The 27,639-nt window shown below is 37.5% G+C and overlaps 2 protein-coding genes across 10 annotated transcripts in view; one reads left to right on the forward strand and one right to left on the reverse strand.

The window, feature by feature from the left end:
- The window catches only part of MAP3K19 (mitogen-activated protein kinase kinase kinase 19), a 66,009-nt gene extending 57,747 nt beyond the window's left edge, over nt 1-8,262 (forward strand). For 2 of the 3 annotated variants that reach the window (XM_032354067.1, XM_032354068.1), the window contains exons 13-14: nt 802-1,499; nt 7,172-8,262. In XM_032354067.1, coding sequence (XP_032209958.1) covers nt 802-1,499; nt 7,172-7,238 — 765 coding nt within the window. In that variant the 3' untranslated portion in view covers nt 7,239-8,262. The remainder of the gene's footprint in view (nt 1-801; nt 1,500-7,171) is intronic. The other variant, XM_032354069.1, reaches the window with a different exon arrangement.
- Nucleotides 8,263-13,698: 5,436 nt separating this feature from the next.
- The window catches only part of CCNT2 (cyclin T2), a 37,681-nt gene continuing 23,740 nt past the window's right edge, over nt 13,699-27,639 (reverse strand). For 2 of the 7 annotated variants that reach the window (XM_032354083.1, XM_032354084.1), the window contains 5 exons: nt 24,446-24,491; nt 22,703-22,866; nt 18,045-18,115; nt 16,369-17,527; nt 13,699-16,267 (listed from right to left, as the gene is read on the reverse strand). In XM_032354083.1, coding sequence (XP_032209974.1) covers nt 16,200-16,267; nt 16,369-17,527; nt 18,045-18,115; nt 22,703-22,866; nt 24,446-24,491 — 1,508 coding nt within the window. In that variant the 3' untranslated portion in view covers nt 13,699-16,199. Of the gene's footprint in view, nt 17,528-18,044; nt 18,116-22,702; nt 22,867-24,126; nt 24,492-24,611; nt 27,636-27,639 lie in introns of those variants that run through there. The other 5 variants (XM_032354080.1, XM_032354081.1, XM_032354086.1 and 2 more) reach the window with 4 other exon arrangements.

Below are 27,639 nucleotides of genomic sequence, written 5' to 3' on the forward strand. Positions count from 1 at the left end.
TCCTAATGGGTCTCATTCTCAGGGTCCATGTAGTGGGGCGATGGCCAATGTATTTCTAGCCTTTCATTCTCCTGGGTCTAAGTCCAGTGGGAGAGATGTCTCATTGCTTGACAGCTCAAGATGTTACAAGAAGTTGGGAGAATCATTGTTGAGTGGCAAAAAAAATTTAAAAATAAATAAATAAATAAATCCTTACATTTTTTGAAAGACTATCTAAAATCCTAGCACATTAGATAGTGTTTACATAGATTGGTAAAAAGAAGACTGATCCAAAGATGAGAGAGGTTATTTTCTAGCTGGGGACATATCAGTGAGAAGCTGGAAAGACATGAAACCACTGAAAATGCATGAGGGGTCACTGCAACATTACCCCAGGACCTGGGTTCCCCTCTTTCCTTAGAGCTTTAGCACTGAAATAGGCATTTCACTTATTTGGTGAGGAGTTTTCCCAATGTAGGCATGTAGATATCTATGAGGTAAGAATTCTTATCTCAGTGTTATAGATGAGAAAAACTTAAGTCAAAAAGATTATGCAACTTACCCAAAGTTACATAGCTGGGGAATGGCGAAGCCAAGATTCTATCCAATCCAACCCAGTATAATATCCACTCACCATGCTACTCCTCCCCCTTTTGGCCTCACTGAAACATTGAATTTGCTTAAGTACTTTGCTCTTACGTAGGGATGTATCGACTTAGAAAAAGAGAAGGGTTTGGGAGGAGAAGGGAAAGACAATGGTCACCTGAGGCATTTTGTGAACAAATTATATCATTTATATTTAATAATAAGGTTTGCTTCTAGGTATATTGTGGTCTTACTAGCCAAGGACAGCTGATAGCTGTAAAACAGGTGGCTTTGGATACCTCTGATAAATTAGCTACTGAAAAAGAATACCGGAAACTGCAGGAAGAAGTAGATTTGCTCAAAGCACTGAAGCATGTCAACATTGTGGCCTATTTGGGGACATGCTTGGAAGAGAACATTGTAAGCATTTTCATGGAGTTTGTCCCTGGTGGCTCTATTTCTAGTATTATAAACCGTTTTGGGCCATTGCCTGAGATGGTGTTCTGTAAATATACAAGACAAATCCTGCAAGGTGTTGCTTATCTTCATGAGAACTGTGTGGTGCATCGAGATATCAAAGGAAATAATGTCATGCTCATGCCAACCGGAATAATAAAGCTAATTGACTTTGGCTGTGCCAAGCGTTTGGCGTGGGCTGGCTTAAATGGCACCCACAGTGACATGCTGAAGTCCATGCATGGGACTCCATATTGGATGGCCCCAGAAGTCATCAATGAGTCTGGCTATGGAAGGAAGTCGGACATCTGGAGCATTGGCTGTACTGTGTTTGAGATGGCCACAGGGAAGCCCCCATTGGCTTCCATGGACAGGATGGCAGCCATGTTTTACATTGGAGCGCACCGAGGGCTGATGCCTCCGTTACCAGAACACTTCTCGGAAAATGCAGCGGACTTTGTGCGTGTGTGCCTAACCAGGTAAGAAACTAAACACAGGAGGAGGAGAAATCCCCAGAGTCCAAGATTGCTGACATTTCCCCTGTAGTTTATAGCCCACAAAAATAAAAATCAAGCAGAGAATGATTTTGTACTGAAAGGAATCATGATTAGCCACCTTGGGTGATTGTGCTTCTTGTTGTGTCAGGGTAGGGGGGTAATGGTTCAAGTAGCAAGTGTCTCAATTAAATGTCTAATCACGGACAGGCAAATCAATGGGTGTGCAAACTTTACCACAGGTCTACTTATTTAGGAGTGGGATGTCTTCCAAGGGACTTGTCATGGTGCAATGACATCAACTGTGCATAGGTTCCCCTTTCCTGAGATGCCTTTCCTCTCAAGCAACCAGTGTTCTTACCTTCTTCCTAAAACTGGCTCTAGGGAAAGTGTGTGAGAAATTCATTCATGTTGAGGGATTGTTATGAATTGACTGATTGATGACCGACAGCTCTAATGTATTGGTCCTCCCAGAAATGCTTGTATTCAAAGTGAGGGGAAACATTTGAGCTTTTGATCAAAAGATACAAATCTCTAATTGAAGCATTTCATGCATCAAGTGTGGGGAATAAGTGGGGAAGCAGAAAAGTAGTGAAGATTGCCTATTTTTTCCTGTTCCAATGTTCCCTAGTATCTATGGAATAAAATGTTGGGGGAAAATTGTTAGAAGGGACCTTAGAGATTACCCACTTGTGTGGTTTTCAGACTTCTCTTAGCCAAGCAATTTCTGCTCATACAAATTTTTTTTTTTTTTTTTTAAAGTAGACTTCACACCCAGAGTGGAGCCCAGTGTGGGGCTTGAACTCACAAGCCTGAGATCAGGAGTCAGATGCTTCACTAACTGAGCCACCCAGGTGCCCCGCATATGAAGTTTTAATTCAGAGAATAAAACATAAGAGCAGAGAGATGGCTCTGAGTAAAGAATGTGTGTATGTGTATGGTGAGGGAGAGGTAAAGTGTAGGGTGGGGTGCTAGTCTTAAGACTACTATAGTTGCCTTGTTCTGAATTGAACAATTATCTATTATTGATCCACAAAAACTACATGCTATTTTCATTTTCTTTCAAGCTGTCACTACTCAAACACACACACACACACACACACACACACAGAGCTTTAAAGAGAAAGGGTGAAATATTTTTTATGGCTCTCCTTTTGAAACATGGCTTCATAAACTAAGCAATACAGAACTCATACCATTAATGATCAATTAATAGAGTTACAGAGTATGGGGCATGTAATTAAGGCTCTGTAGTTATTAAATGTTTGGGAGAATATTAATATTAATATTAATATATACTAATTAGTGTCATATACAAGCATAAGATTATCTCTTGAAATTCAAAGGCAAAGATCCTAAGAGCTCTAGAGTCTTGCCTTATGACAATATTCCCTGGAGGTGTGGATAGTCAGAAGTAAAGTTGGGTGGGAGGCACTCCTAAAGATTCAGAAGTACAGATGACTAGGTATTGACCAGGAACAAGGACTGAATAGAACAGAAATGAACTTTGGGGAACAATAGGATGTATGAGTTGGGGGTACTGCTATGGGCAGTTTGAAAATTCTGCGAAGGGGCGCCTGGGTGGCTCAGTCTGTTAAGCATCTGCCTTCAGCTCAGGTCATGATCTCAGGGTCCTGAAATGGAGTTCTGCATTGGGCTCCTTGGTCAGTGAGGAGCCTGCTTCTCCCTCTCCTGTCCCCCTGCCTGTGCTCTCTCTCTCTCTCTCTGAAGAGAAAATGAATAAATAAGTGAGAGAATAAATAAATAAAATCTTAAAAAAAAAAAACAAAACAAAAAAGACAAAAAAAAAAAAAAGTTCTGGGAAGTCAGGCCAAAGGAAGTTAGCTTTATGCAATAGGCAGTGAAGAGCAGGGGACTGCAAAGAATTTGGGGCAGATCATACCGTAAAGAAACTGGCCTTTGGGAAAGCAAGTCAGATGGCAGTGCACCGAAGGGCTTCAAATGGAGGCTGTTGGGACTAGAAGGCCAAGCAAGAATCTAGAGCTTGGACTTGGATGGTGGTGGAAGCAGTGGGACTGTCAAGAGAAGGATTCCTAAACATTCCAGGGGAAGGTGAATCAGCATTTGGTGATGGGGGCATGATAGGACTGCATGGTTTTGAGTATGAATAATGGAAGAAATAATAAAAAGTTTTGAAAGGGGAGCAAGGGAGGGAATTGAAGAAGGCCCACCATTTAAAATTTTTTAAAAAATTTTTCCCTTACTTTCTTTTTAAAATTTACTTTTTAAAACTTTTTTTGTGTGTTTCAAAATTCATTGTTTATGCACCACACCCAGTGCTCCATGCAATATGTGCCCTCCTTAATACCCACCACCAGGCCCACCCAACCCCCCACCCCTTCCCCTCCAAAACCCTCAGTTTGTTTCTCAGAGTCCACAGTCTCTCATGATTTGTCTCCCCCTCCCGTTTCCCCCAAGTCACTTCTCCTTTCCATCTCCCAATGTCCTCTGTGTTATCATTTATGCTCCATAAGTAAGTGAAACCATATGATAATTGATTCCAAAGACCTCAACGTGAGGCAGGAATCTATCAAAATCATAGAGGAGAACACAGGCAGTAACCTCTTCAACACTGCCCACAGAAGCTTCTTTCAAGACATGTCCCCAAAGCAAACAAAAGAAAAGCAAAGCAAACAAAAGCGAAAATGAACTTTTGGAACTTCATCAAGATTAAAAGTTTCTGCACAGCAAAGGAAACAGTCAACAAAACAAAGAGGCAAGGCACGGAATGGGAGAAGATATTCGCAAATGTCACTACAGCCAAAGGGCTGATATCCAAGAACTCCTCAAACTCAACACACACAAAACAGATAATCACGTCAAAAAGTGGGCAGAAGACATGTACAGACATTTCTCCAAAGAAGACATACAAATGGCTAACAGACACATGAAAAAATGTTCATCATCTTTAGCCATCAGGGAGATTCAAATCAAAACCACATTGAGACACCACCTTGCACCAGTTAGAATGGCCAAAATCAACAATACAGTAAACAGCAAGTGTTGGAGAGGAAGTGGTGAAAGGGAACCCCTCTTACACTGTTGGTGGGAATGCAGCCACTTTGGAAAGCAGTGTAGAGATTCCTTAAGAAACTAAAAATAGAACTACCCTATGACCCTGCAATTGCACTACTGGGTATTTACCCCAAAGATACAGATGCAGTGAAAAGAAGGGCCATCTGTACCCCAGCGTTCATAGCAGCAATGGCCACAGCTGCCAAACTGTGGAAAGAACCAAGATGTCCTTCAACAGACAAATGGATAAAGAAGAAATAGTCCATATATACAATGGAGTATTATCTCTCCATCAGAAAGGATGAATACCCAACTTTTTGTATCAGAATGGATGGAACTAGAGGAGATTATGCTGAGTGAAGTAAGTCAAGCAGAGGGGGCCCACCATTTAAGGAAACTTTCAAAGCTATGGGATTGGAGCTCAGGAAAGCAAATGAGATTGGAGGAACATCTTTAGAAATCAGAAGTTTGGGGAAAAAAAAAAAGAAAAAAAAGAAATCCGAAGTTTGGTGGCTATAGCTGTGAACAGCTTAAGAGGGTTGAGGAAAATGTTTTTGAGAATGCTCAGAGGAGAAGTAATAATAGACATAGCAACAAGTCTAGCACATGGCAAAGGCAAGGAGGGAAGAAAGGAGGAGAGTTGTCCCAAGGTGGGAAAAGAACCAAGAAAAGTTTCTTCCAAGTCTGTGAAGAGGTTGTTTTGAAAGGAGGGGGTAGCGAATGCTTCAAATGCTACTGCCGAGATGAGAAGTAGGATGAACTCATCACATTTGGCAATGAGAAGATTATGGTTAATTATACGAGGGGAATTTCTATAGAGAGGAATGGGCCAAAAGGTAAGGATTTGGCATAATGCACATTGAAAAAAAAGTCACTAGGTTTGGCTATATTAAGAAAAGGATTTTTGGAGAGGAGAGATTTCTGTGTATTTTGAAGACAGGAGAAAGGGCCTCCAGAAGGGGAGGTTTTGTTTCAAAATAATTTATGGTCCCTTTATTTTTATGATCATTTCCACCTGGGCTATTCTTGGTAGCTATCCCCTGCAACTGTCCCCCAACACCTGCCCTGCTCCCTGGTACCCACATTATCAAAAGATGGCCACTTTAGCCAAAATAATGTCTCTGGAATAGGTCATTGCAGGTAACTATCAACTGGTTCACTGTTTCATTGACTAATTTATTGGGAAAAGTTTAATTTGAGGAAAAATAACCTAAACCAAAATAGTACTAAATATATGTCTCCCGTTGTTTTATGCTCACCTGAGTGCCCCAAATGGGATTATTTCAATTCATCACCAAAACACATTTAAATGTCTCCTTGTTTGTTTTATAAGTTTTTATTTACTTATTTGAGAAAGAGAGAGAGAGAAAGAGAGAGCGAGCACGAGCACAAGCAGGGGGAGGGGCAGAGGACAAGGGAAATGCGGGCAGGGAGCCCAGCTCGGGGCTTGGTCCCAGGACCCAAGAACATGACCTGAGTGAAGGCGGATGCTTAACCGACTGAACTATTGAGGCATCCCTAAATGTTTACTTCTTAAAGGCTTAAAAAAAAAGATTTTAGATTTTATTTATTTGGGGGGGGGAGGGGGAGGGGCGGAAAGAGAGAGAGAATCTCAACCAGACTTCCCATTCAGCGCAGAGCCCAACACAGGGCTCCATCTCATGACCCTGAGAACATAACCTGAGCCAAAATTAAGAGTTGGATGCTTAACCAACTGAGCCAGGCACCCTCTTACAGGCTTTTCAATTCTGGATTCCAATGCCTCTAAATTTTAGAAGTAAATTTAATGCTAGTTAAAAGTGCTTTAAACTGTACATCTGAAAGTGTGGCTTTTCCTGTGTATAAATTACACCTCAAACGGAACAAAGAAGTACAACTAGAAAGCAACGCCCAGTTTTTAATCATAATAGCGACTACTTTTTAGACTATCACTATGTGCCAGACACTGTTTAAAACCTGTTTATACATTATTTAATTCTCCCAGTGAGTTAGGTGTAACTGTTATCCCTGTTTTAATGATGAATTTGTGTCCCTGACCTAAGCTCACACAGCTAAAATCTTGTATGGAAGCAAATCTGTTTGGCCAAGATTGTACATCCATTTTTATTTTAAAAAAATTTTAAAAACATTTTAGAGAAGCATTGTGCACACAAGTGGTGTGGGTGAGGAGAGGCAGAGGGAGAGGGAGAGAGAGAATCCTTAGGCAAACTCCCCACTAAGCACAGAGTCTGACCCAGGGCTCAGTCCCAGGATCCAGAGATCATGACCTGAGCCAAAATCAAGTTAGTTATTTAACCAACTAAACTACCCAGGTACCCTTCTACTTCCATTTTTAAAGTTGGCATTTTGGGGCACCTGGGTGGCTCAGTAGGTTAAAGCCTCTGCTTTCTGCTCAGGTAATGATCCCAAGGTCCTAGGATCGAGTCCCACATCAGGCTCTCTGCTCAGCAGGGAGCCTGCTTCCCTCCCTCTCTCTCTGCTTGCCTCTCTGCCTATTGTGATTTCTGTCAAATAAATAAATAAAATCTTTAAAAAAAAATAAAATTGGCATTTTGAGTCAAGTACATCCAGTTGGGAGGCACTTATGGGGTGCTGTTTCTAAATTGTTTTTCCCTTCCTAGGGACCAGCATGAGCGACCTTCTGCTGCCCAGCTCCTGAAGCACTCCTTCTTGATGAGAAATCACTGAATGTACATCAACTTCTCCCTCCAGTTCCTTTATAGGCACTCTGTGATTGCTTCATTGTGGGAATGATGGTTAAGGGACCTTTGTTTTCTTACTGTTAAGTCCCATCAACCCAATTTAACCAGATCCTGCAGTGTTGCTAACTAAAAAGTTTGTTACATATTAGTCTCTTCACGCTTCAGGCATGGTTACACATGTATATGGGAAAATTTTCATCGGTAACAACAAAAAACCTATTCCAGTGTTTACAGCTTGACTGTCCAGGAATAACCACCTCTATTGCTATATAGGATTTTACCTTCTATTTCTGGCTTGTCAACTTTAATGTCCTTAACTTAAAATAAATTGTAAAAACAAAAAGAAAAGTGTTTGTTTTGATTTGGTGGGTAAAACTTATATTTCTTGGAAAGGAAACTACAGGAAGGTGAGAAATGAAAAGAGACGCTAGGTTGTTTACTTTGGCAGCAATTTTAATCTGGCAGACTATAGGGGCCTCAAAGCTAACAGGAAGAGTTAAGGGCCTTGGCATTTCATTATCAGAGGGTCCCCTAACTCCAAAGTTTCTACCTAAAAGAACCTGTATTGTTCAAGGTGACTCCATAGGCCTCAGGCTGCTTTCCCTGTAATTTACAGTATGACTTAAAGATTTCACTTATTTGTAGCGTGAATTAGGTCACGGCACATCTAGAACTACATAAACCTAAGCCTGCTAGTATGACAATAGCTAGATCTGATCAAGGGGAGTGGAACTGAAGCCCAATACCAGGATTCTGAGATCACGACCTGAACCAAAATCAAGCCAGCCGCCTAATTTACTGAGTCACTGAGGTACCCCTGAAATCAATCATCATTTCCATTTCTAGAACATTGAAAAAACCTCACCAGAAAAAGTGGACAAATGGTCAGAATTATTACAAGGCCTTGTTTTATGTTGGTAGAAGCATTGTTGATAAGGCTTCTACTGCCCTGACTCCGCTCATCTAAATTTCACTGACATCTATTGTTTTGAGCTAGTTCTACGGAATCTTTCTCTTGGCCACTATCATTTCAAAAGTGGCACAATTACAAATTAACTTCAGGTGTATTCCAACACCGGTTGTCAGACTTTGTCAAAATCAAGCTGGTTCTTCCTAAGTTTTTGAGAAATAACTGAAATCTAGTCAAACTGAGATAAAAGATTTTACTTCAGCTAACATGTTTAGATACATCTTTGTGGATACACCTTCCCTGTCTCCAATGTGTACAGTTCTTTTTCTCATATTTGATGGTAATCTGAGAGATACATCCCTCACTTGCTTGTGTATCAGCATAACCTGACAAAATAAAATATCGTTTTGTTAAAGTGCTTTTAAAAAAATTTTAGTTGGGCTCTTAAGCATTCTTTAAAATCTGGGTAGTTTTTCTTTCTTTCTTTCTTTTTTTTTTTTTTAAGATTTTATTTGATAGAGAGATACAGCGAGAGGGAACACACGCAGGGGGAGTGAGAGAGGAAGCAAGCCTCTGGAGGAGCAGGGAGCCCAAGGTGGGGCTCGAGACCCTGGGATCATTACCTCAACTGAAAGAAGATGCTTAACAACGGAGCCACCCAGGCGACCCTAAAATCCTGGTAGTTTTATCTGATTTAGGAGCAGAGAAACTACCTAAGGGAAAGACTAGGGAAAACAGCATACTCTACACATGGGTATCGCAGCAATGGACACATGCGGTTGGTGTTAACAACTCTAACTCTCTTCTGTCTATAGAATACTGAACACTACTTGGGAACATTAAACAGAACCTTCAAAAATTTTGTGTTTTAAGTAGGTGACCCTTGACAAAACAGAGGTCAGTTGTTTTGTTATTCATTGTGTTTAAGACAGGCATTCTGCTCTTATCATTGCCCAGCTGCTGCTCCCTTTTTATCTTCCTTTGGGAGGAGGAGCTTCTGAGAGGGGATGGGGAATGCAGATAAGTGGTGGCTGGAAGTACTAGCATTTACTGAGCTTGTAATATAAAAAAGCACCTCATTTAATTCTCTTGTTTAGGTTGGTAGTATTACTCTCACTGTATTAATGAGTGATAGGGTTGAGAGCTAAGTGACTTTCTCAAGGCCATCTGACTGGTAGGTGGAAGTTGGGACCGTCACTCAGTAATTTGTGTGACTTTACAGCCTGCTGCCTCTCAGATGTGTGCTTTATAAGTAAAATTACATTGTTAGGTTTTACCCAAACAAAACCCCACTGGGACGCTTATTAAATTAAATTCCACCAGTCCGGTTAGTGACTTTGAATGGTGTGAAAAGTTTTTCCTTTTTCACTTAACAACAGCTCCCTTTTTACCACATGCAATGCCTGTTTTTAATTATATTCAAAGGTACACTTCATTATGTACTAAATCTGCCTGTATGCTCCACCAAAGGAAATCTAACTCCCCACAGTAGTTCCAATGCCACAGCACTTCCCTAACTTGAACCCACTTTAGACTTTGTATGGCAGACATTTCCCAGTGGCTGGGTGAAGAGAGCTGCCAGAGTGGAAAAGAGCAAGCTCGAGTATGGGACTAGGGTGTACAAGATTCCATTATCCACCTCCTCCAGCAGGACTGCTACAGCAGTCCATTCTATACTGGAAAGAAGAGCTCCAAGATAAAAACCTCTAAATCTGCTCAATGAGCAGTCAAAACCCCCCATCACCTACCAGTTCATCTTTATTTCTCCTACGTGTTGCACTTGCCAGTGTTAATTCAGCTTGAAGCCACTATGTAGAAACTTGCATTTAAAAGAGCTTTTCAGGAAATTGTCAACACTGAAGTACTCAATGTAGGCAGTTCCTACCTTCACTGGTGATCAGTACAATTAACAAGAGAAAGTGGAAAAAACTCTTTCCACTAGCAAACAATTCTGAAGAAAATATCAAATACTTTGTCCTACTGCAAACACTTCTCACACCTGTGCAAAACTATGGCTGAATTCATCCGTAGAGTAATTGCTCTTAAAGGATTATGACTTGAAAGACTAAAACAAAACCAGAACCAAAAACTGATCTGGGGTCTATGCCCTGACACCTGTAAGGTCCAAAAGCTCTTAACTTCCATGGCAATGAAAGTAAAAACCCTTTCATCAGTGAGGCTCTCCACTGCTTTGGGAGGTACTACTGGGGAGAGGGAACAAGGCAGTTCATGCAGCAGAGCTAAAACAAAAATGTACAATTGTTTTCATTATATTGAGAACAGCAGGGCAAAAAAAGAGGGAAGAAACAAGGGAGTAGGATGGATTACAAAACAGAATTACTAACTTTGGTTAAGTGGAACTGACAGACTTTGTAATGTTCCTAAATAAAACTTTATTATTTGCTAACACAACATGCCCTTATCGGTGTTATCAACAGAAGATGAAGACAACTCTCTTGTAATTGATTTCAAAACATTTATTTTACATTTAGGCTTAAGATGCATTTTAGAGAAAGCAACTTTTCTATCCTAATTTTATTTTACTTAAGCCACTGCATGGCTTCAATTTTCTTTCAAGTGGAAGGTATGGGCAAATCGGTGGAGAAGGCAAGGGGTTAGAGAGAGCAGCAATAATAAAGAAGTTTATGATTAAATATTTTTTCATGAATAATTCCCCTCTCAGATAATCGCAATTTCTCTTTGCTTTTTGGGGGAGGTGATGCAACAGTTTAACCAAGAAAATCCCAAAGTATGAATTAGAATGAACAACTTAAATTCTGGAAAACAGTAAGCATGCAGTTTAATACACACCCAAGTTTAATGCCCCTGGACTGGGTTTCATCATTCCCTCTAACAGCTAGAGTGTACCTCTATCAAGAATCTCCTTAATGCCATCTATTCTACTTAGCCTTCCCTGATCGTTCAAACCTTAAACCTCACAACCCTATGAATATGTACATTCTGTAGGTAAGATAAGGCACAAAGTCAAGTAATTCACCCAAGAACATCAGCTACCAAGTGGTGGGTTTGAGAGTAGAATACAGACAATCTGAATGAACTCAAAAGCCACACTCCGTGAAGATTTATGAAGTTACTCAAATAAAGAGAAACACATTAAGACCTTATTTCCTGTATTTCCCAGGGCCTGAAAGTTACTTCTGATTCACATTAACAACACATATTAGAATCTTGGATTTACATTTTCAATAAACAAATTTTATTAATAATTCCTCGTAACAGATACTGCACTGAAATTCAGTAACTAATCAAATTCATGCCACACACACACGTTCCGATTTTGGATTTTCTATCAGCAAACATCCTATTCAATAGTCCTTGAGGGTTCTGAGTATATTCAGAAAACAAAATCCTAATCATTGCAGACAACAAATGAGTCAGGTGAAGTTTGTCAAACCAAGTGAAGCTGCTAGAAAAACACACCTTAAAAGTAAGAATATACTCATTATTAAACAACAGGCAAATCAAACCAACTACTAAACAGGTTTTAAGTGCGGCTTCCTCCCAAAAGTTGGAAATAAGGGAAATTAGCCCTCAGAATTTCCTTTGGGGTTAAAGGATCACAGTGAATGGGTAAACTCACCTTTATGAAAACAGAATTACTCCTAGCCATACAACCTTCAATGTACCTTGCTTATCAGCCTATTCTAAAGAACCTGTCAGGCAAAAATAGATACTAGTAAAATTATATGGAAGAGAAAAAGAGGAGTCACAGAAGCAAAAGCTGGCTTTGCCCAAAGTGTCATTGTGGAATAAAAAAAATGGACGCATTGTCAATCAGACTAAAAACACTGAGCATTCTAGACCCACTGGCAAGATCATCTCAACTACAAAAGCAAACTTCCCTTATAAAACAAGCTCACTTCTAATCTGGTTTACAGCAATCAAATTTCAGATATTTGAGTAACTGTAATTCTCAAATTAGTTGCTATTATAACTTGGGAGGGCAGAAGACAGAATGTGCTGTTTTCCAATGCGGAGATCCCAATCTAAATCAGCCTACCATAAATAAATACAAGGGCACACAAGATTATCAAGTATCGTTCTGTGAGCTCAGTTAACACAAGTTTCCTGATGGGAGATTCACTGATCTTTCATTTGGGTAAATACAGTTAGGGAACCCTAATGGCTCCCAAGAAAGCCTCTTGAGCAAGAGCTTGCTAAATCAAAGATTCTTCACAAGAGCTCTCAAATTTTTCTCAGCAGAGATCTTAAGTCACCCAGCAATTTAAGCCTAGTAGTAGCTAAGAAACAACTTCTTACTGTTTAGATAAAATTTGAAAATGGTGATACTTTGAGAATATAACTGTCTTCCTTTAGCTACTATCATGTTAAAACAAAACAAAACCCTCCTTATCTCCACAGTGAATGCAAAATACCCTAACATATCTAATTCACCCACCATACTTCTACAGTACACAAGTCATACATAAGTATGCAGTGGTTTATTTCTAAGGCTGGTTAAGGAATAAAACCCATCAATTTAAATACTCAAATATAACTGAAAAATGTGCTTAACATGATAGGAAAGGCAATTGGTAACTAACAAAAACATTCAAAACTTGGTTCTCTGAAGTCATGGAAGACAGACCAAAAAAAGATAAGGTAGTCTACCTAATTATAATCTGTTGGTACAAAGTCATGCAAGCACCTCTCATGACATTCCACATGAAACCACTGATGTTATCATGGTAGAAATCTGGAGTCAACAACTCTAACCAGAATGCACCTGCGCAGACAGAGAAAGATCAAGATGCACCTGTAACTGCTTTCAAAGACAAACCTAAGAAATGAACCTCAGGTCCAACAACAAAAAGGAATTGGGACATTTTGCAAGGTTTTATCACTAAAGGATACTATCTCCAGTTTGGTACACCGGATCATACCAGTTTGGTACAGCAGGCCTCCAAGAATGTTTCAGTGAAAAAAACACTCTTTCTGCTTTTTGGTTCTGAAAACGTATTGTTAAGTAGCTAAGGCATATATTTAGGGGGCACAGCTCAATATTGGAAAACTATGTAAAGAGGTAGAAGTAAAGCCTTTCTATGCAATGTACTTCTGCATAAAGGTAACAAAGCTATGATCTAGGGAAAACACAACTGAAAAATGAATCACTCTTTTAAAGGATTTTTAAAGATAATGCTTTTTAATATTTCAAATATTTAAAAAAAATCTCATCAAAAATGTAAATCACCTTAACAGTACTTTGCACATGTGGAATTTCATACCTAAATTTGATGTACTATTTTGGTTTATTTATGGCTACTTACAAGAAGACTCAAAAATAATGTCCATTCATTGGAGTCTTTTTCTTTGGTTGAGCCTATTGGGAACAGGCCGATGAACTATTTTATGCAAATGAGATGGGGAAAGCAAATTAATGGTAGTATGAGTAATAGGGGTTTTTCACTTACTGAAAATGAAACGTAAAAGGATTTTCATATTCATCCCCATGGTGGTTTTAGAACCTATAATCCTGTTCAGAGGTTAAAGAGTTTGAATAGCTCACACAATCCTGTACAAATTACAACTGGCTGCCCTTTAATAAATAAAGTCATTGTAAAGAATTACATTTACAGAGTGAAAAGTGAATACATAGCATTTCAAATTCAATTTTGGAAGTACTAATAAGTACTGACCCATAACAATATATACTAGCTACCTTTTAAACTGTCCATCATTAGCACCAATAAAGATTCAACAAAATTACCTTTATTCCCACATCTCAAAAACAATTCTTCAAATTCTTAGTGAAGTTTAAGTATAGTCACAGACCTTAAATATTCACATTGTTTTCTATGTTATACTGAAAATAAGTTCACTACTTTGGATATTCTTTACAAAATCTTATTAAAATTCCTGGTATTATCATCCCCAATTATACAGTAGCACGACCACTCTATGTCGTTTCACATGATAGCTCCTTAGAGGTTTCACATCTAAATTACCAAGAACAAAACCCTTCCCCGCCCTCATCTTGCACTCAGCTTAATTCTATACTAGTCCTCGGATTATGTACCACTGTAAAAGTATAACTGTATCAAAATTACCATGTTTATGGATACAATAATATGCCATACAGAGCAACAAAGTTACATGTAATGACAAAGATTACTAAAGTTATGCAAGACAAAGAACAAATGTTAGGACATGCTACCTAGGCAAAGTCCCTAGAAAGAGGCTCCTAGTATCCTAAGTTCAAATAACATTGACAAAATAATGAACAGTTATCTTAAAAAAAAATTATAAAGCTACTTGCAAATTAGGTAATCGCTAAATAAAGGTAGAGTACGAGATTAAACTCTCTAATATTTACAACTGCAACATACTTGAGTAAAATTACAATTGTGCACATATCAGTGGCTTTGTAACAAAAATAATTCATATACATAGAAGAAAAAATTAAGACAGTTTTCAGTTCAATGAAAGTTGAATTCACCCCATCTAAAGACACTCAACAGCTCAAAGATTTACCACAGAATAAATTCAAGATTAGCTGATAAACCGGAGCCACATTACTGGTGTTTAAGACAGATTTTCAACAAGTAAAGTCTATTGTTTGTTCAGAAGTTAGATGACTGTGCAAACTTGACCTCAACAGGAATATTCTGAGATGTGCAAACAAATGTAAAACCTCCACTAGTTTACTTGGAGGCTAACCCCTTTTTCTCACAGAGCTTCCTGAAAACAACCATAAGCTATAAATACAGGTACAATGCACAGTCAGTGATCTTTTCTTTTTATTTATTTTTAGAATATAAAAGAACTGAGAGACAACAGGTTTAATTTCATTTCTATAAGGAAGACTGCATTTACCTGAAAAAGAAATATGGCATCACACACAAACACACTTCATGGGAGGAGTATGTTTAAGAATATGGTGTCATTCTGAACACTAAAGGAAAAGCAATCCCTGTTTACTGTTAAAATATGTAGTGTTAAAGTTCCTTATTAAGAAAAAAACCTACTAATTCTTCACTATATAAGTTTTGTGGATTTAGTTTTCAAATCACAGTAATCTACATAACCATTATTAACAGCTCTGTGTTTATAGTACTGCAACAAGCCAACAAACATTTCAAATGCACTTCACATCAAGAGTATGTAAACTTTATTTTTTCCTCTTCAAGCCTTCAGAAAATTAGGGGCTATTTCAGCAGCCAACCTGGTCAGAAGCTCTGAAGGCAAAAGTTCAGTGCCTCACAGTGTAAATAAATGACCATCTGTGGCACTGCATATCCATCTGGTAGTGAAGTGTCCCCCCCTTCAGTGGCTTCCAGTAAGGCCTAGAGTTTAAGGTTAACATGAAAAAGTGCCACCTTTGTTTTAGATTAGTGATGGACTCTGACAAGATAAAATAAAGTTATATTGTTATACTTACAAGCAGCTCCAATCCTGAGTATTTATGGTAATATCTAAACATACAAAAATGTATGTACATTTTTCTCCACTTTCTTGTAAACAGTTGTCAGTATACTGTTTTATCCCTTTATCATTGAAACATGCAAATCATACATACAAGTATAAATACACAAAAGAAAACAATTTACACTCATTCAAAAGCCAAGCAACAACAAAAAATAGCTACAGTATTCAAATTATAAATAATGAATGCTTGAGGCATCTTATATTCCTAGAAGCAGCCAGCCATTCATCCTAATGTTCTTAGCTGCAATTGTAGAAATACTGAGTTTTGCACCTTCCATGCTTTTACAGTATTTATAACACTATCATATGTGGAGATAAAGACTTGTTTACTATCATCTCTTCTTTTCAGAATGAAGAATAAAGCAGCACTTACAAATATTGATGCAGTGGCAGCAATAGCAGGTGTTACCACTGCTAGATCAGGAGGAAATTTTCCATTCTAACAATTTTTAAATTAAAAAAGTAAAGGAAAAATTGACCTAAACAAATGATTACATGTTCATTCCTTGGGCACTTAACAGCGAGTCCAGCATGTCGAATGTGTCTTTGTAGTCCATATGCTGGCTGTTTGTACTGTACTCGTGATTGACATCAGGACCGTTGGTCTCCACTGGCTTCTTGTCCAGTTTCACGAGGGTGCTGAGATGTCCGTAGCCCACCTGGTATGTGACAGGGGGAGGAGGGGGTAAGGGATGGTTAAAAACAGAGTTGTGAGAGGATATATACTGCTTAACAGAGGAGGAAGAACTAGATGAACTACCTGAACTTTTGGAACTTTTGCTCATTTTGGAGTGATGGTTGTGAGATGCATCATTGACATGCAGCCTCTTCCTCGAAGAGCTGGAACTAGAGGAAATGCCATCACTGCTCAGGCCGACAGGACTCCTCAGAACAGTGGGCGGTATTCCATCAGCACTGTGTTTACTGCCACCGCTGCTGCTGCCACTGTGTGAGTGGGAATGCTTGTGACTGCTGAGGTGGTGGCGGTTTGAGGGATGGTCCTTGTGCTTCTCCTTATGGTCTCTGCTAATATGTGGGCTCGAATGCTTGCTCTTCCCACTGCCCTCATCAGAAGAGCTGTGTCTTTCTGAGGAAGAAACTTTTATTTTCATTTTCAGTTCTTCTTTACTAGCACTCTTATCAGTGGGTGGTATTGGAATCCGTAATTTCAGCGATCCACTCTTTTCCTTCTTATCTGCCGTGTATTTTTCAGGTTTTTCAGTACTTGTGATGGGAATTTTCATTTTAATGGGAGAAGTGACAGAACTGCTGCTGGCTGACTGTGACTGCACATGTTTGTGTTGCTGTTCTACTTGGGCAGCTATATAATGATCTCTTACATCCAGATCAAGGGTTTCTAGCTTACGTTTTTCTCTATATTTATCTAAAGACATTTTCTGAGGAATTACTCCAGGAGTAGCAGAAATTGGCCCATGGTGTTTACTGCTCCCTGCTTTATGAGTATATTCTTGCTTCATGGATGAATGATCGGAAATTTTGTCAGGTCTGTGATGTAATCCTGAATGCACTGATATGGAAGGTCCTTGCTGGAAGTTGATGTTGTATTGAGTACCAGACAAAGATGTCTCTTGTTTCTGTGAATACATCTGTTCTGTCCGTGCTGACTCTTGATGTTGAGGCCATTCTTGGTGTGACGACAAACTGTAGGAGGTACTTGGCATTCCTGTTGCTAGCATTGACAAATTATCAGATGTATGGCTGTCCTGAACAGAAATATTTCCTGAATTTAGAGGTACTGGTGCAGGGAATGCTGATGTAGATGGTTTCTGAAAACTTGGGTTTGTAGGCACACCAGTAACACTATCTACTAAAATGGAATTCTGGACCAAAGATGAACCAAGAAGTGGAGTTTCTGAAACTTGTCCATCTACTTTTGGTTTCCTAGCTGCCTGATTAGCCTATTTAAATAAAACACAAAAGAAGCAATGACAGCAAAGGAATTTAATACAAATTTCCTTACTTTATAAAAATCTATGTTAAACATACGCAAATAAAATCACCTGAGGTTTAAGGCTTTTTGTTGCCAGTAAATAGATGTCTCACTTAGAGGCACAGAAGGCTATAAAAAGTGGAAACCACTGGTTTTGGAGTTAGATATAGGTTAAATCCTGGCCCAGCATTTGCGAAAGTAATTTAACTTGTCCAGGCTTTAGTTTGCCCATTTGAAAAATAAGGAGAATATTTCCATTATAATCACCGTGAAATTAAACACAAAATTTATAAAGTACTTAATTAACAAAGTCCACTGGACACAGCAGTTGAATAAACTATGAGGGTATGCAGCTTACGATACACTGTAATTATTTGGGAATACTGGAAATAAGAATATTTAACCAAAAATTCAAACTGGTTAGCTATGTAATCGTTAGATAAGCGACAAACTGATATTCTATTAAACCCTGCCAATTCTCTTACCCTCCAGTTTCGAATCCTCTTCAACCTATTAGGTGTTTTCTCCAATATTTGTAGAAACTCATGTGTTAGCTCTAAAAATAAAATTTAAATTTAAAGCTTAGAAGGTGTCTTTAGGATTCATATTTCTCTCAAGTGGGCAATATTAAAAAGGGGCCTCAAGAGTTCATCTACTTCACTGTCACCCTTCTATTCAATCTTCAGCAAATATAGTAGACATAGATCTGAACTGCTATTTTCAAAGATTAATCCCTTAAAAAAAAAAAAAAACCACTCTCCCCACACCCCCATGCTTAGAATCTCTGGAAAATTTAGTAGCATTAAAAAATTCCCCTCAGGGCGCCTGGGTGGCTCAGTGGGTTAAGCCGCTGCCTTCGGCTCAGGTCATGATCTCAGAGTCCTGGGATTGAGTCCCGCATCGGGCTCTCTGCTCAGCGGAGAGCCTGCTTCCCTCTCTCTCTCTCTGCCTGCCTCTCCATCTACTTGTGATTTCTCTCTGTCAAATAAATAAATAAAATATTTAAAAAAAAAATTCCCCTCAAACAGAAAATCTTCATTAAGCAAACATCACAGAAATTATTGCAGGCAAGATCTATCAATAGATTCTTTAAAATTAATGGACAAAGTTGGAGGAAAAAGAAGATATATGTATAATCCTAAAATACCTTCTTCAAGATATTTAATTACAAAGAGAAGAACATAACTTTAAAATGGAGAAACCCAGCAGATATCAGCTTAACTATGTGATCATGGTTATTACCAGTAATAAGGTAAATCCTTTGAGGAAAACAAAACAAAACAAAAAACAACCCTTGAGAAGATGCACAGGGCAAGGTAAACCCTTTTTCCATTTCTGTGGTATTCCTACCCAAAATGCATTATTTCAATCTAATATTGAGAAATATCAAACCTCAACTGAGGAACATTCTATAATGTAACTGGCCATTCTTTTTCCTTTTTTTCTTCCCAGAAGATTTTATTTATTTATTTGACAGGGAGCGTTTGTGCACTTGTGCACAAATAGGTGGAGTGGCAGAGAGAGGAGGAAAAGCAGGCTCCTCGCTGAGCAGGGAGTGTGATGTGGGTCTTGATCCCAGGACCCTGAGAATCATGACCTGAGCTGAAGGCAGACCCTTCACCGACAGAGCCACCCAGGTGCCCCTCATCATTATTTTTCAAAGTGTTAAGGTCATAAAAGAAAATGACTAATAGAAAAACTGACTAATTTAGAAGAGATTTAAGGGGCATTTCAAGCAAATGGAACATGGGATCTTAGAATAGAAAACCTCAGGACATAAAATAAAACCTGCAGTTAGGTAACAGTATTGTAACAATGTTAATTTCTTGGTTTTGATAACCATGTATATAAGATGTTAACATTAGAGAAACCAGGTAAAGAGTATATAGAAACTGTATTACTATGTAGTTTAAGTTTAGAATTATTTCAAAGTTAAATGAAAAAAATTCCTCCATCTATACTCACAGACTCCTAGTAATTATTACTATTAACACAGTAGTAAAACCACCTTGGTCATATATTTTTACCTCACTTTTTTCTTAAATTTGGGATTACAGTGAGATGACTCACTTTTCCAAGGCAGTGTGGTTCCAAAACAGTGCTATTAATAGAGCTATTGACCACTCAAGACAAATACCCATACCAGTCAAATGAATTACAGTATCACATATTAGTCATGCCAATTTAATAGACATAGATTCATATATTATTTTTTAGTACGCACAGTAATCTTCTCTATAAATGATTCTAGGCAAACATGCCAAGACTGATAATGAAAATGAAGACAATACAAAATTTTTCTTTAAGAAAAAATATGCAAAAACTCAGCACTTATTATATGTTCATAAGCTGTGACAACTTAAACTTGCTTGTGAACTTTTTGATCCAATTTGAGTGAAAACAATCTAATGCCTGGACTACTATCCTTCCTAATTTGAAAAAAACCCCACATTTTTATACTTGGCACTAAGAATCTGTCAAATAATCACTGCTAATATATTACTTAAGTGCACAACAACCATAGATGATGCTTAAAACAGAGCCATTTTTCCCTTCCAAACTAGTATACAGAAAAAAAAAAATTCAAAATGCAAGAAACACATGAAGGTCTGTTATTAATCATAGAATAAAAACAAACTGCAAAACAACAACAAATGTTACAGGTAGGCCAAGTCCAAGCCAATGCTGTTTTTGCAATAGTCATTAAATGAATTATTATTATTATTTTTAAGATTTTATTTGACAGAGATCACAAGTAGGCAAGAGGGCAGAGGGAAGCAGGCTCCCTGCTGAACAGAGAGCCAGATGCGGGGCTCGATCCCAGGATCCTGGGATCATGACCTGAACTGAAGGCAGAGGCTTTAACCCACTGAGTTACCCAGGTGCCCCATAAATGAATTATTTTAGTGAATACTGATTCTTAGACACCAGGCTAAAATTCAGATGTATCTTAATATCTTAAACTGTTAAATTTTTTTGTGATTAAAACACAAAGAAACAATGCTATAAGAAATGTTGAAACTGTCAATGTCTTAAATGTCCCAGATTCCTCCTCAGTGGCTCTTCAAATGAGTAACAGACCTGAGCCTTTTCAGAATGGAAACAGAGAGATTTTGTAGGTGGCCCCTGCTGAGTCAAAAAAAAAAACCAACTTTAACTGTAACTTACGAGAATTGTAAGAGGCAGATTACCTGCTTTTTGCGAACTTTGTTTTAGGATCATGTATATAAATTATTTTTATCCCGATTATACCTACTTTATCTTATCTGTTACCTGCTGAAGTAAGATGGTGGCACAGATAACTTAATTTTCAAGTTATAGATGAAAAAAAGCCCCCACTGGCTTTTAGAAGATGTCATTTCGACTCACTGAAGATTTTCTTCTCTCTCTCTTTTTTAAAAAGATTTTAAGTATTTATTTGGGGCAGGGGTGTAGAGAACACAGAGGGAGAGTGTGAGGCTTTGCAGGGAGCCTGATGTGGGGCTCCATCCCAAGACCCTGAGATCATGACCTGAGCTGAAGGCAGACGTTTAACTGCCTGAGCAACCCACGCCCCTCCCTCTCTCGTTAAACTTAAAAACAACAACAACAAACCCCCCAAAACCCCAAAACAAAAAAGCCTCTGGCAATGTGAGGAAAAGAGCATAATTAAATGGCAGTAATACAGCATGAGCTACACACTCTTGAGAAAATTTTCAGGGAGGGGGAAAAAACCCCTAAAATCAAGAAATCTAAAAAGGAAGCTTATTTTACCAGAAAGGTGGGCAATATTGCACATAGACCTGTACCCTGTGTTTGGAAACAACGTTTTGTTGCGACACAGCCACAACTATTCATTTATAGATTGCCTATTGTGGCTTCCCAGCAACAGGGGCAGGGTTGCATAGCTGGCATAGACAGAAGGGACCTAAACCCTAAAAAGAGTTACTTTTGGCCCTTCACAGAAAACAAACATCTAGGTTACAGAAACATGCTGAGATTTTACTGGAAGATCACATGTGAAACCCAAAGAGGTCTCTATGTAACAGATGTCCTCAGTATCAACAGATACAAATCCTATTTTCCCATTAGCTTCAATTTTGCAACAAAAGTTAGGGAAAGCCCACAGAAGAACAGGCTGAAAATCTAACATACAGTTTATATCTTCAGTAAGAAGTGTAATCTACTTCCTTTCTGAAATCTACAGTATTTGATTAAAATGTCTTTTTTTTTTTTTTAAAGATTTTATTTATTTATTTGACAGACCACAACTAGGCAGAGAGGCAGGCAGAGAGAGAGGAGGAAGCAGGCCTCCCGCTGAGCAGAGAGCCCGATATGGGGCTCAATCCCAGGACCCTGGGATCATGACCTGAGCTGAAGGCAGAGGCTTTAACCCACTGAGCCACCCAGGCGCCCCTGGTTAAAATGTCTTAATCCCCAAGAATCTCTCCTACCTATGGTCAGCTTCTCTTATCTGTTACCAGAGAAGTTTCTTATTAAGAGAGATCTAGTTCCAGGTTCACAATTTATAGTATTTGTACCCTAATTTTGTCAATTCATATTTAATAACGAAAGGCAATAATGACACACGTCAGTGGAACTACAGAACATGGAATGTTACCCTCAAATATCTTTAGCTCACTGCTTCACAAGTTCTACAGTAAGTTATAACCAACTATCAACCTATAGCGTTACAAATCATATATACATAAACATATTTTTGAAAAGTCCTAAAAGGGCTTTAGATATTCACTGGTGGTTAAAACACGTTCAAGTTTTTTTGTTTTTGTTTTTGTTTTTAGCTTTTCCTTTAGGCTAATGAATCCTTATTTTCATCCTGTTCATTTGCCCGTGTAATTATGCTTTTAAAAATTCTATTACCAAATTGTTAAAATGAATTTATAGTTATGTTTCTAAGGAGTATCTTATCTCTTGAAACACAAACTAAAATATTAATAGTTGAAGAGATATCTGGGATTAATATCAAGAAAAAACTACAGAGGGAGGAGAAAATGGTGGAGCAGCCAGAACTAGTAACTATTCACTTAAGTATGAGTCTACAGGGATTTGCTTTTTTTTCAAATCTAGACAAAAGCAGGCAGACTTTTTCCATAATATAAAAATGTTTTCCACATTAAAAAAATATTTATTTTTCTCTACTTACCATCTAGTAATTCTAGAGTAACTGTAGGATCCACATATTCCCACCAATGTTTTCCATCAGTTGACACAGGAATCTCCCAATTGGACCATTTGCAAGCCAAATGAATACATACACATGCTATCACTGTTGGTTTGTACTGAAGACAGAAGGTGGTAAGGTGTAGACTGTTGTAGAGCAGGTGTGAAAACGAAGAACCACAGTAATTCAAATATGTAAAACAAAGAAAAATATTTACCAGTAAGATTAGAGCAAAAACATAAAGGTTTTCTTAAGTCTACAATACAAAACCTTATTTAATTAAAATTTATCACTATAGTTATAAAATCCTAATACTAAAAAACCCACACAGATTATGAACATTCTCCACATTCTGACTCCCCAGAGCATTTCTTAATACTAATATATAAAGATTTCTAAATTTTGAAGTATATTTACTTCTTTATAAGAGGGGAAGACAGTGTATTAACAATAATCAGCATAAACAAGTATAACATTTTAATTTTTTTGGCAGTATTTTTGTTTCTTTTGTAATGTCTTGGCAAAAAAGTAAAGAAAAAGCAATAGACTGTAAAACTGACAAAGTAATTTCAACATCACATTACAGAATGAGGAATTCTACCATTTGGTATGGGTTAAGAAACAGAATTCTCAAGTAAATCAAAGAGAATCTAACACTTAATCTATGTAAACCTCTGTCTTCTTTTCAGCAAAGCTACAGAGAAAACTTACCTTTTGGTGAACAGCTTCGAGGCCCAATGTTGCTAAGTACTAGAAAAATGCTACCTTTCTCCTTCTACTACATGCCCCAAACTGGGCATATAACATGTTACAGCTAGCCTTTTCTAACTGAAGTATATTTAGTACTTTCTTTTTGTTGCTCAAAATTCCTAGGGATAGAGGTTAAATCCCAACAACATATACCTAAGAAAATAAATTGGTATTTGCCAGTCCAAAGCTTTACATAAAACTTAACAGTGTCACAAGAAAGTTAGGAACACACAGTGCTAGTTTGGTCCCCTCCTCCCAAACAACCCATTTAAAAAACAAACTGAAAGCATTAATATAATCAACCTAGAACAGAATTATGTATTAAAGGCTTTAAAAAATTATTCTTCCAGTTCAGTTCAGAATTGATGAAAAATGTTTATCAACCACAAACCCACACTATTTTTTATATAAACTGAAAAGGAAGCAAATTTTTTTAAAGTAAAAATTGTACTTAGTCAAATCTAGGCACTGACAGGACTTGGCTACTTCTGATTTACAACTAGTGGGTATTATCTGGAAGAAAAACCCAAGTTATATAAATTTTATTTATTAAAAAAACTTTAATGATTATTTTAAAGTTAAGACTGGATCAATGTGAAATTTTAAAAAATTGTCATTTAACTATAATTGTAAACTAGAAATAGCTTTATACTTACCAAGTTGCTCGAATTTCTACGTTAAGTTTAGCTCTTTGTAATCTTTAGCTGCTATTCAGGCTACCAATTTTAGACTTATGCACTCACAAATCGAGAATATGTCATCAGAAAGCACCACTACACTTCACAATGTGCATTTAACCCCTCTGTGCCAAAAGTCCCTTGTACAATACACCGCAAAGCAGACAGGAAGGTACCACCACAGTAGATGGTCCAGTCTCCTGTTGCAACAAGGGTAAGAGACACATTGAGGGGGCCCTGCATTAAAGGAAGCTATAGTGTGCTACAACAGTGCAACAAAGAGGGTCAGGATAACAACCTGTTGGTAGCCATGAAATAGGATGTCTGTGCCAAATCCTTGCTTGCTGTAAGAAAAGAAAAAAAAAACGAAGACAATACTATCAGCTTTATTGTGCTACCATCAAAAAGTTCTCAACACAACAAAAACTTCAAAGTTTTGTACACAAAAAGTAAATTTTACTTACTACTTACAAATATCACAAGAGCGCCATCATTTTCTATACTACTGAAAATCTTCAACAACATTCACTCAAATGTTTCTTGCTATCCCCCAAAGATCTGAGAAACAAGCCGATTTGCTTTTAGCTAGCCAGTTACAAGGGCTAAACTTGTTACTAAGTTAAGCATCTAGTCAGCTAAAAGTTGCAATAAAGCATTCTCCTGGATTTAAAAAAAAAAAAAAAAGAAGAAGAAGAAGAAGAAAAGATTTTGAAGTCTAATACAAAATACAAAGAGGTGCCTGCCAGACTTAATCCTCAGTCATCATATTTAAGTTGGCTTAAGTACTTCCATCCAAAGAAAAGAAAACAAAACAAACCCTCCACCCCCCAAATTCAAGAGAGCATGAACTGCTCAGTTTTTTATGCTACTAAGCATCAACAAGGAATAAACAACCTAGAAACATCCTAAGGGCGTAGATATAGAAAACTCCACCGCATGTATTTTTCTTACAGAATCCAATTGTCAACTTTAGAAAAAGATGTAAGTACTCTAGGGAATCAGGATGCTCCAACACTGGTCCCCATAGGAAAAGCAATTTAACAACTAGCTTTTAAGACATTGAAATTGAAAACAGTCCCCCCCGCTCACTTTATCTGCTCTCTTATTCTTCCCAACAGGGATTCTTTGCTTTAATTTCCCGTTTCCCCCAATTACATTCATAATCATTGATGCACCTTTCCCCTCTGCTCACCTAGGATCTGATCAGTTCACCTCAACTCACCCCTCTCTAAGAGGCCTCACATTTGCCCTCTATTTTTTTCATGGCACCTGTAATCCCTGCTGCCCCATGTGGATCACGAACATAAGGTATACAAAAGGGATTTGGGCTTAGCAGAGTTGTGCTAAGGAAGAGTGTCAAAGCATCAGATGTCTTGGAGGCAGTGTGACTTATGTATGGCATTCTTTCCTGGTGGGGAGGGAAGGAGAAATCACAGAAATGAAAGGTCCCTGTAAAATGACATTAGCCAATTCTGCAGCAAAGTAGCATAATATCAACTTTCTCATCTCCAGAGGGGGTGGGGGGTGGGAAGAACTTTAAAGAAACCAAACCATTTACCACCCCTCATACCCCCAAAGAATCAAAATATGTAGAGAAGGAAGTAAAAATAATTTTAAATTGCCATAGCAGTTTTTACCTCAAAATATACCTAAATTCAATAACCTATTAACAGTGTACAATAGAGGAAGAATGTAGGAAAAATGTTCTTTTGTTAGCTGAAAATTTTAACAGAGCAAAGAAAAACAGACAGCAAACATAAAAGAATATTTTTAAATGGAGTAAGATGTAAACTACAGTTACCTGAAAATGTTAGTCAGACAAAATGGAAGTTAAACATATGTTAAGATTTGTATTAAGAATCGGTCACATTTTAAGCATTAACAACAAAAAATTAGATTTAAATATTCTACTTTGAATAAAACACCAAATTTGTAGTTTTTCTGAATTTTAAAAAACTTACTAACCAACTTTGTAAATGATTGGACTTGGTGTCTCTAGCTTTAGATATAGAGCAACATGTACAAAAGCTACTAAACTCTGTTTAAAGATCAGGACTCAAATTTCACAATGATGCTAAGCTGAAAATCCAGTTTCATCTCCTACTAGGTACCTCTATAAATTTTAACCTAATATCTTTCTTCACTAACTTTTTTCATTAGGCTTGAAGCAAAGTTACATGGCTCCTCATTATTTTCACAAAATAGCGTATTCTTTCAAGTTTTCAGGAAAACCACTCTAAAGCCTTTTTTCCCCTTAATTCAAACACATACACTAGTTATCTAATATAATTCTAGACTATACTCTAATTCTGGGATGAAAATGTGCTCTAAATTATATTCCAATAACCATGAAGTACAGGAACCATAATTAAATATGTTCTACAAGTCATAACATGTACTAGTTATTAGAATAATAAAATATTAATGGGACTTTCAGAAGTCCATTTCTTAACAATGCCACTGTAATAACAGGTTTGTTTGTTTTAAATGTAGCCATTAACATAATAAAATCCTACCAGGTATAGGAATTCAATTTAGAATGAATAAAATGTGAGAATATTCAGGTAAAACACTAAAAAACAAAGAAAAGCCTTTAAAAGTCTTACCCATTTTGTTTAGAATAAACCTAAGGAAAAAAGTCTGGGGGTAAAAGAATGAAACTACAAAATTTCACTTTCAAAAAGTAATAGAAAAAGGTACAATGAAAGTTCCAAGTAGTTGCTCTTAGTACATTAACACTTCAAATGGGAAACAGGAAAGTAGAAGTAAGAAAGAGTGTAACAACATGCAACTGTGTACAGTATTTCTAGGGATACAAGAACAGATATGTAGGATTCATTAACAAGAGCAGAAAAATGTATACCACACACTTTATAAGTCATAAAGCAAATAATACAAAAAGTTCCTACTCCTGTTTTAAAAGGTTTAATAGGCACATTATATGCTGTCTGTAGCATACTATGTATTTCCCCATTACACACAAAAAGGAAATTATTTTTAGTAATACTAAAGAACTTTGAAGAATGTATTAAGTCAATTTTGCTCAAATGAACGTGGGGAAAGTATTTCCAAAATGGCAAATCTGCTAAGACAATTTTTATCTGAAAGATCTGAGGATGGTCTCCAAATTCTTAAACTGTAATAACTTTTCTAGAAGTCAATGGAAGCTTCAGACAGACCAGAAATTTTCTGTGTGTACGTGTTAATAGCCAACTTCTTAAATATTAAATGAAATGGGACTGGCTTAGCCTAATGGGGAGGTGAAGAGAGTCTTAATATTTGGAGGCCCTCCAATTTTTCAGTGAAAGGAGATTCTCCTATAAGTTTAAAGGCCGCTAATTTGCCAGGTAGAAACACATGCAGAAGTAAATAAATAGGCAGATGCAGGACACCAAAAAATGTTGCTTCAAAATGACATTTCCCCATTTTGATAAAACTCATTCAAATAATAAAAAGCATTAACACTTAATTTAGAAGTTTCAAAGATCACTT

This window comes from Mustela erminea, chromosome 8 (assembly GCF_009829155.1).
Source record: "Mustela erminea isolate mMusErm1 chromosome 8, mMusErm1.Pri, whole genome shotgun sequence".
In the NCBI taxonomy this organism is placed as follows: Eukaryota; Metazoa; Chordata; class Mammalia; order Carnivora; family Mustelidae; genus Mustela; species Mustela erminea.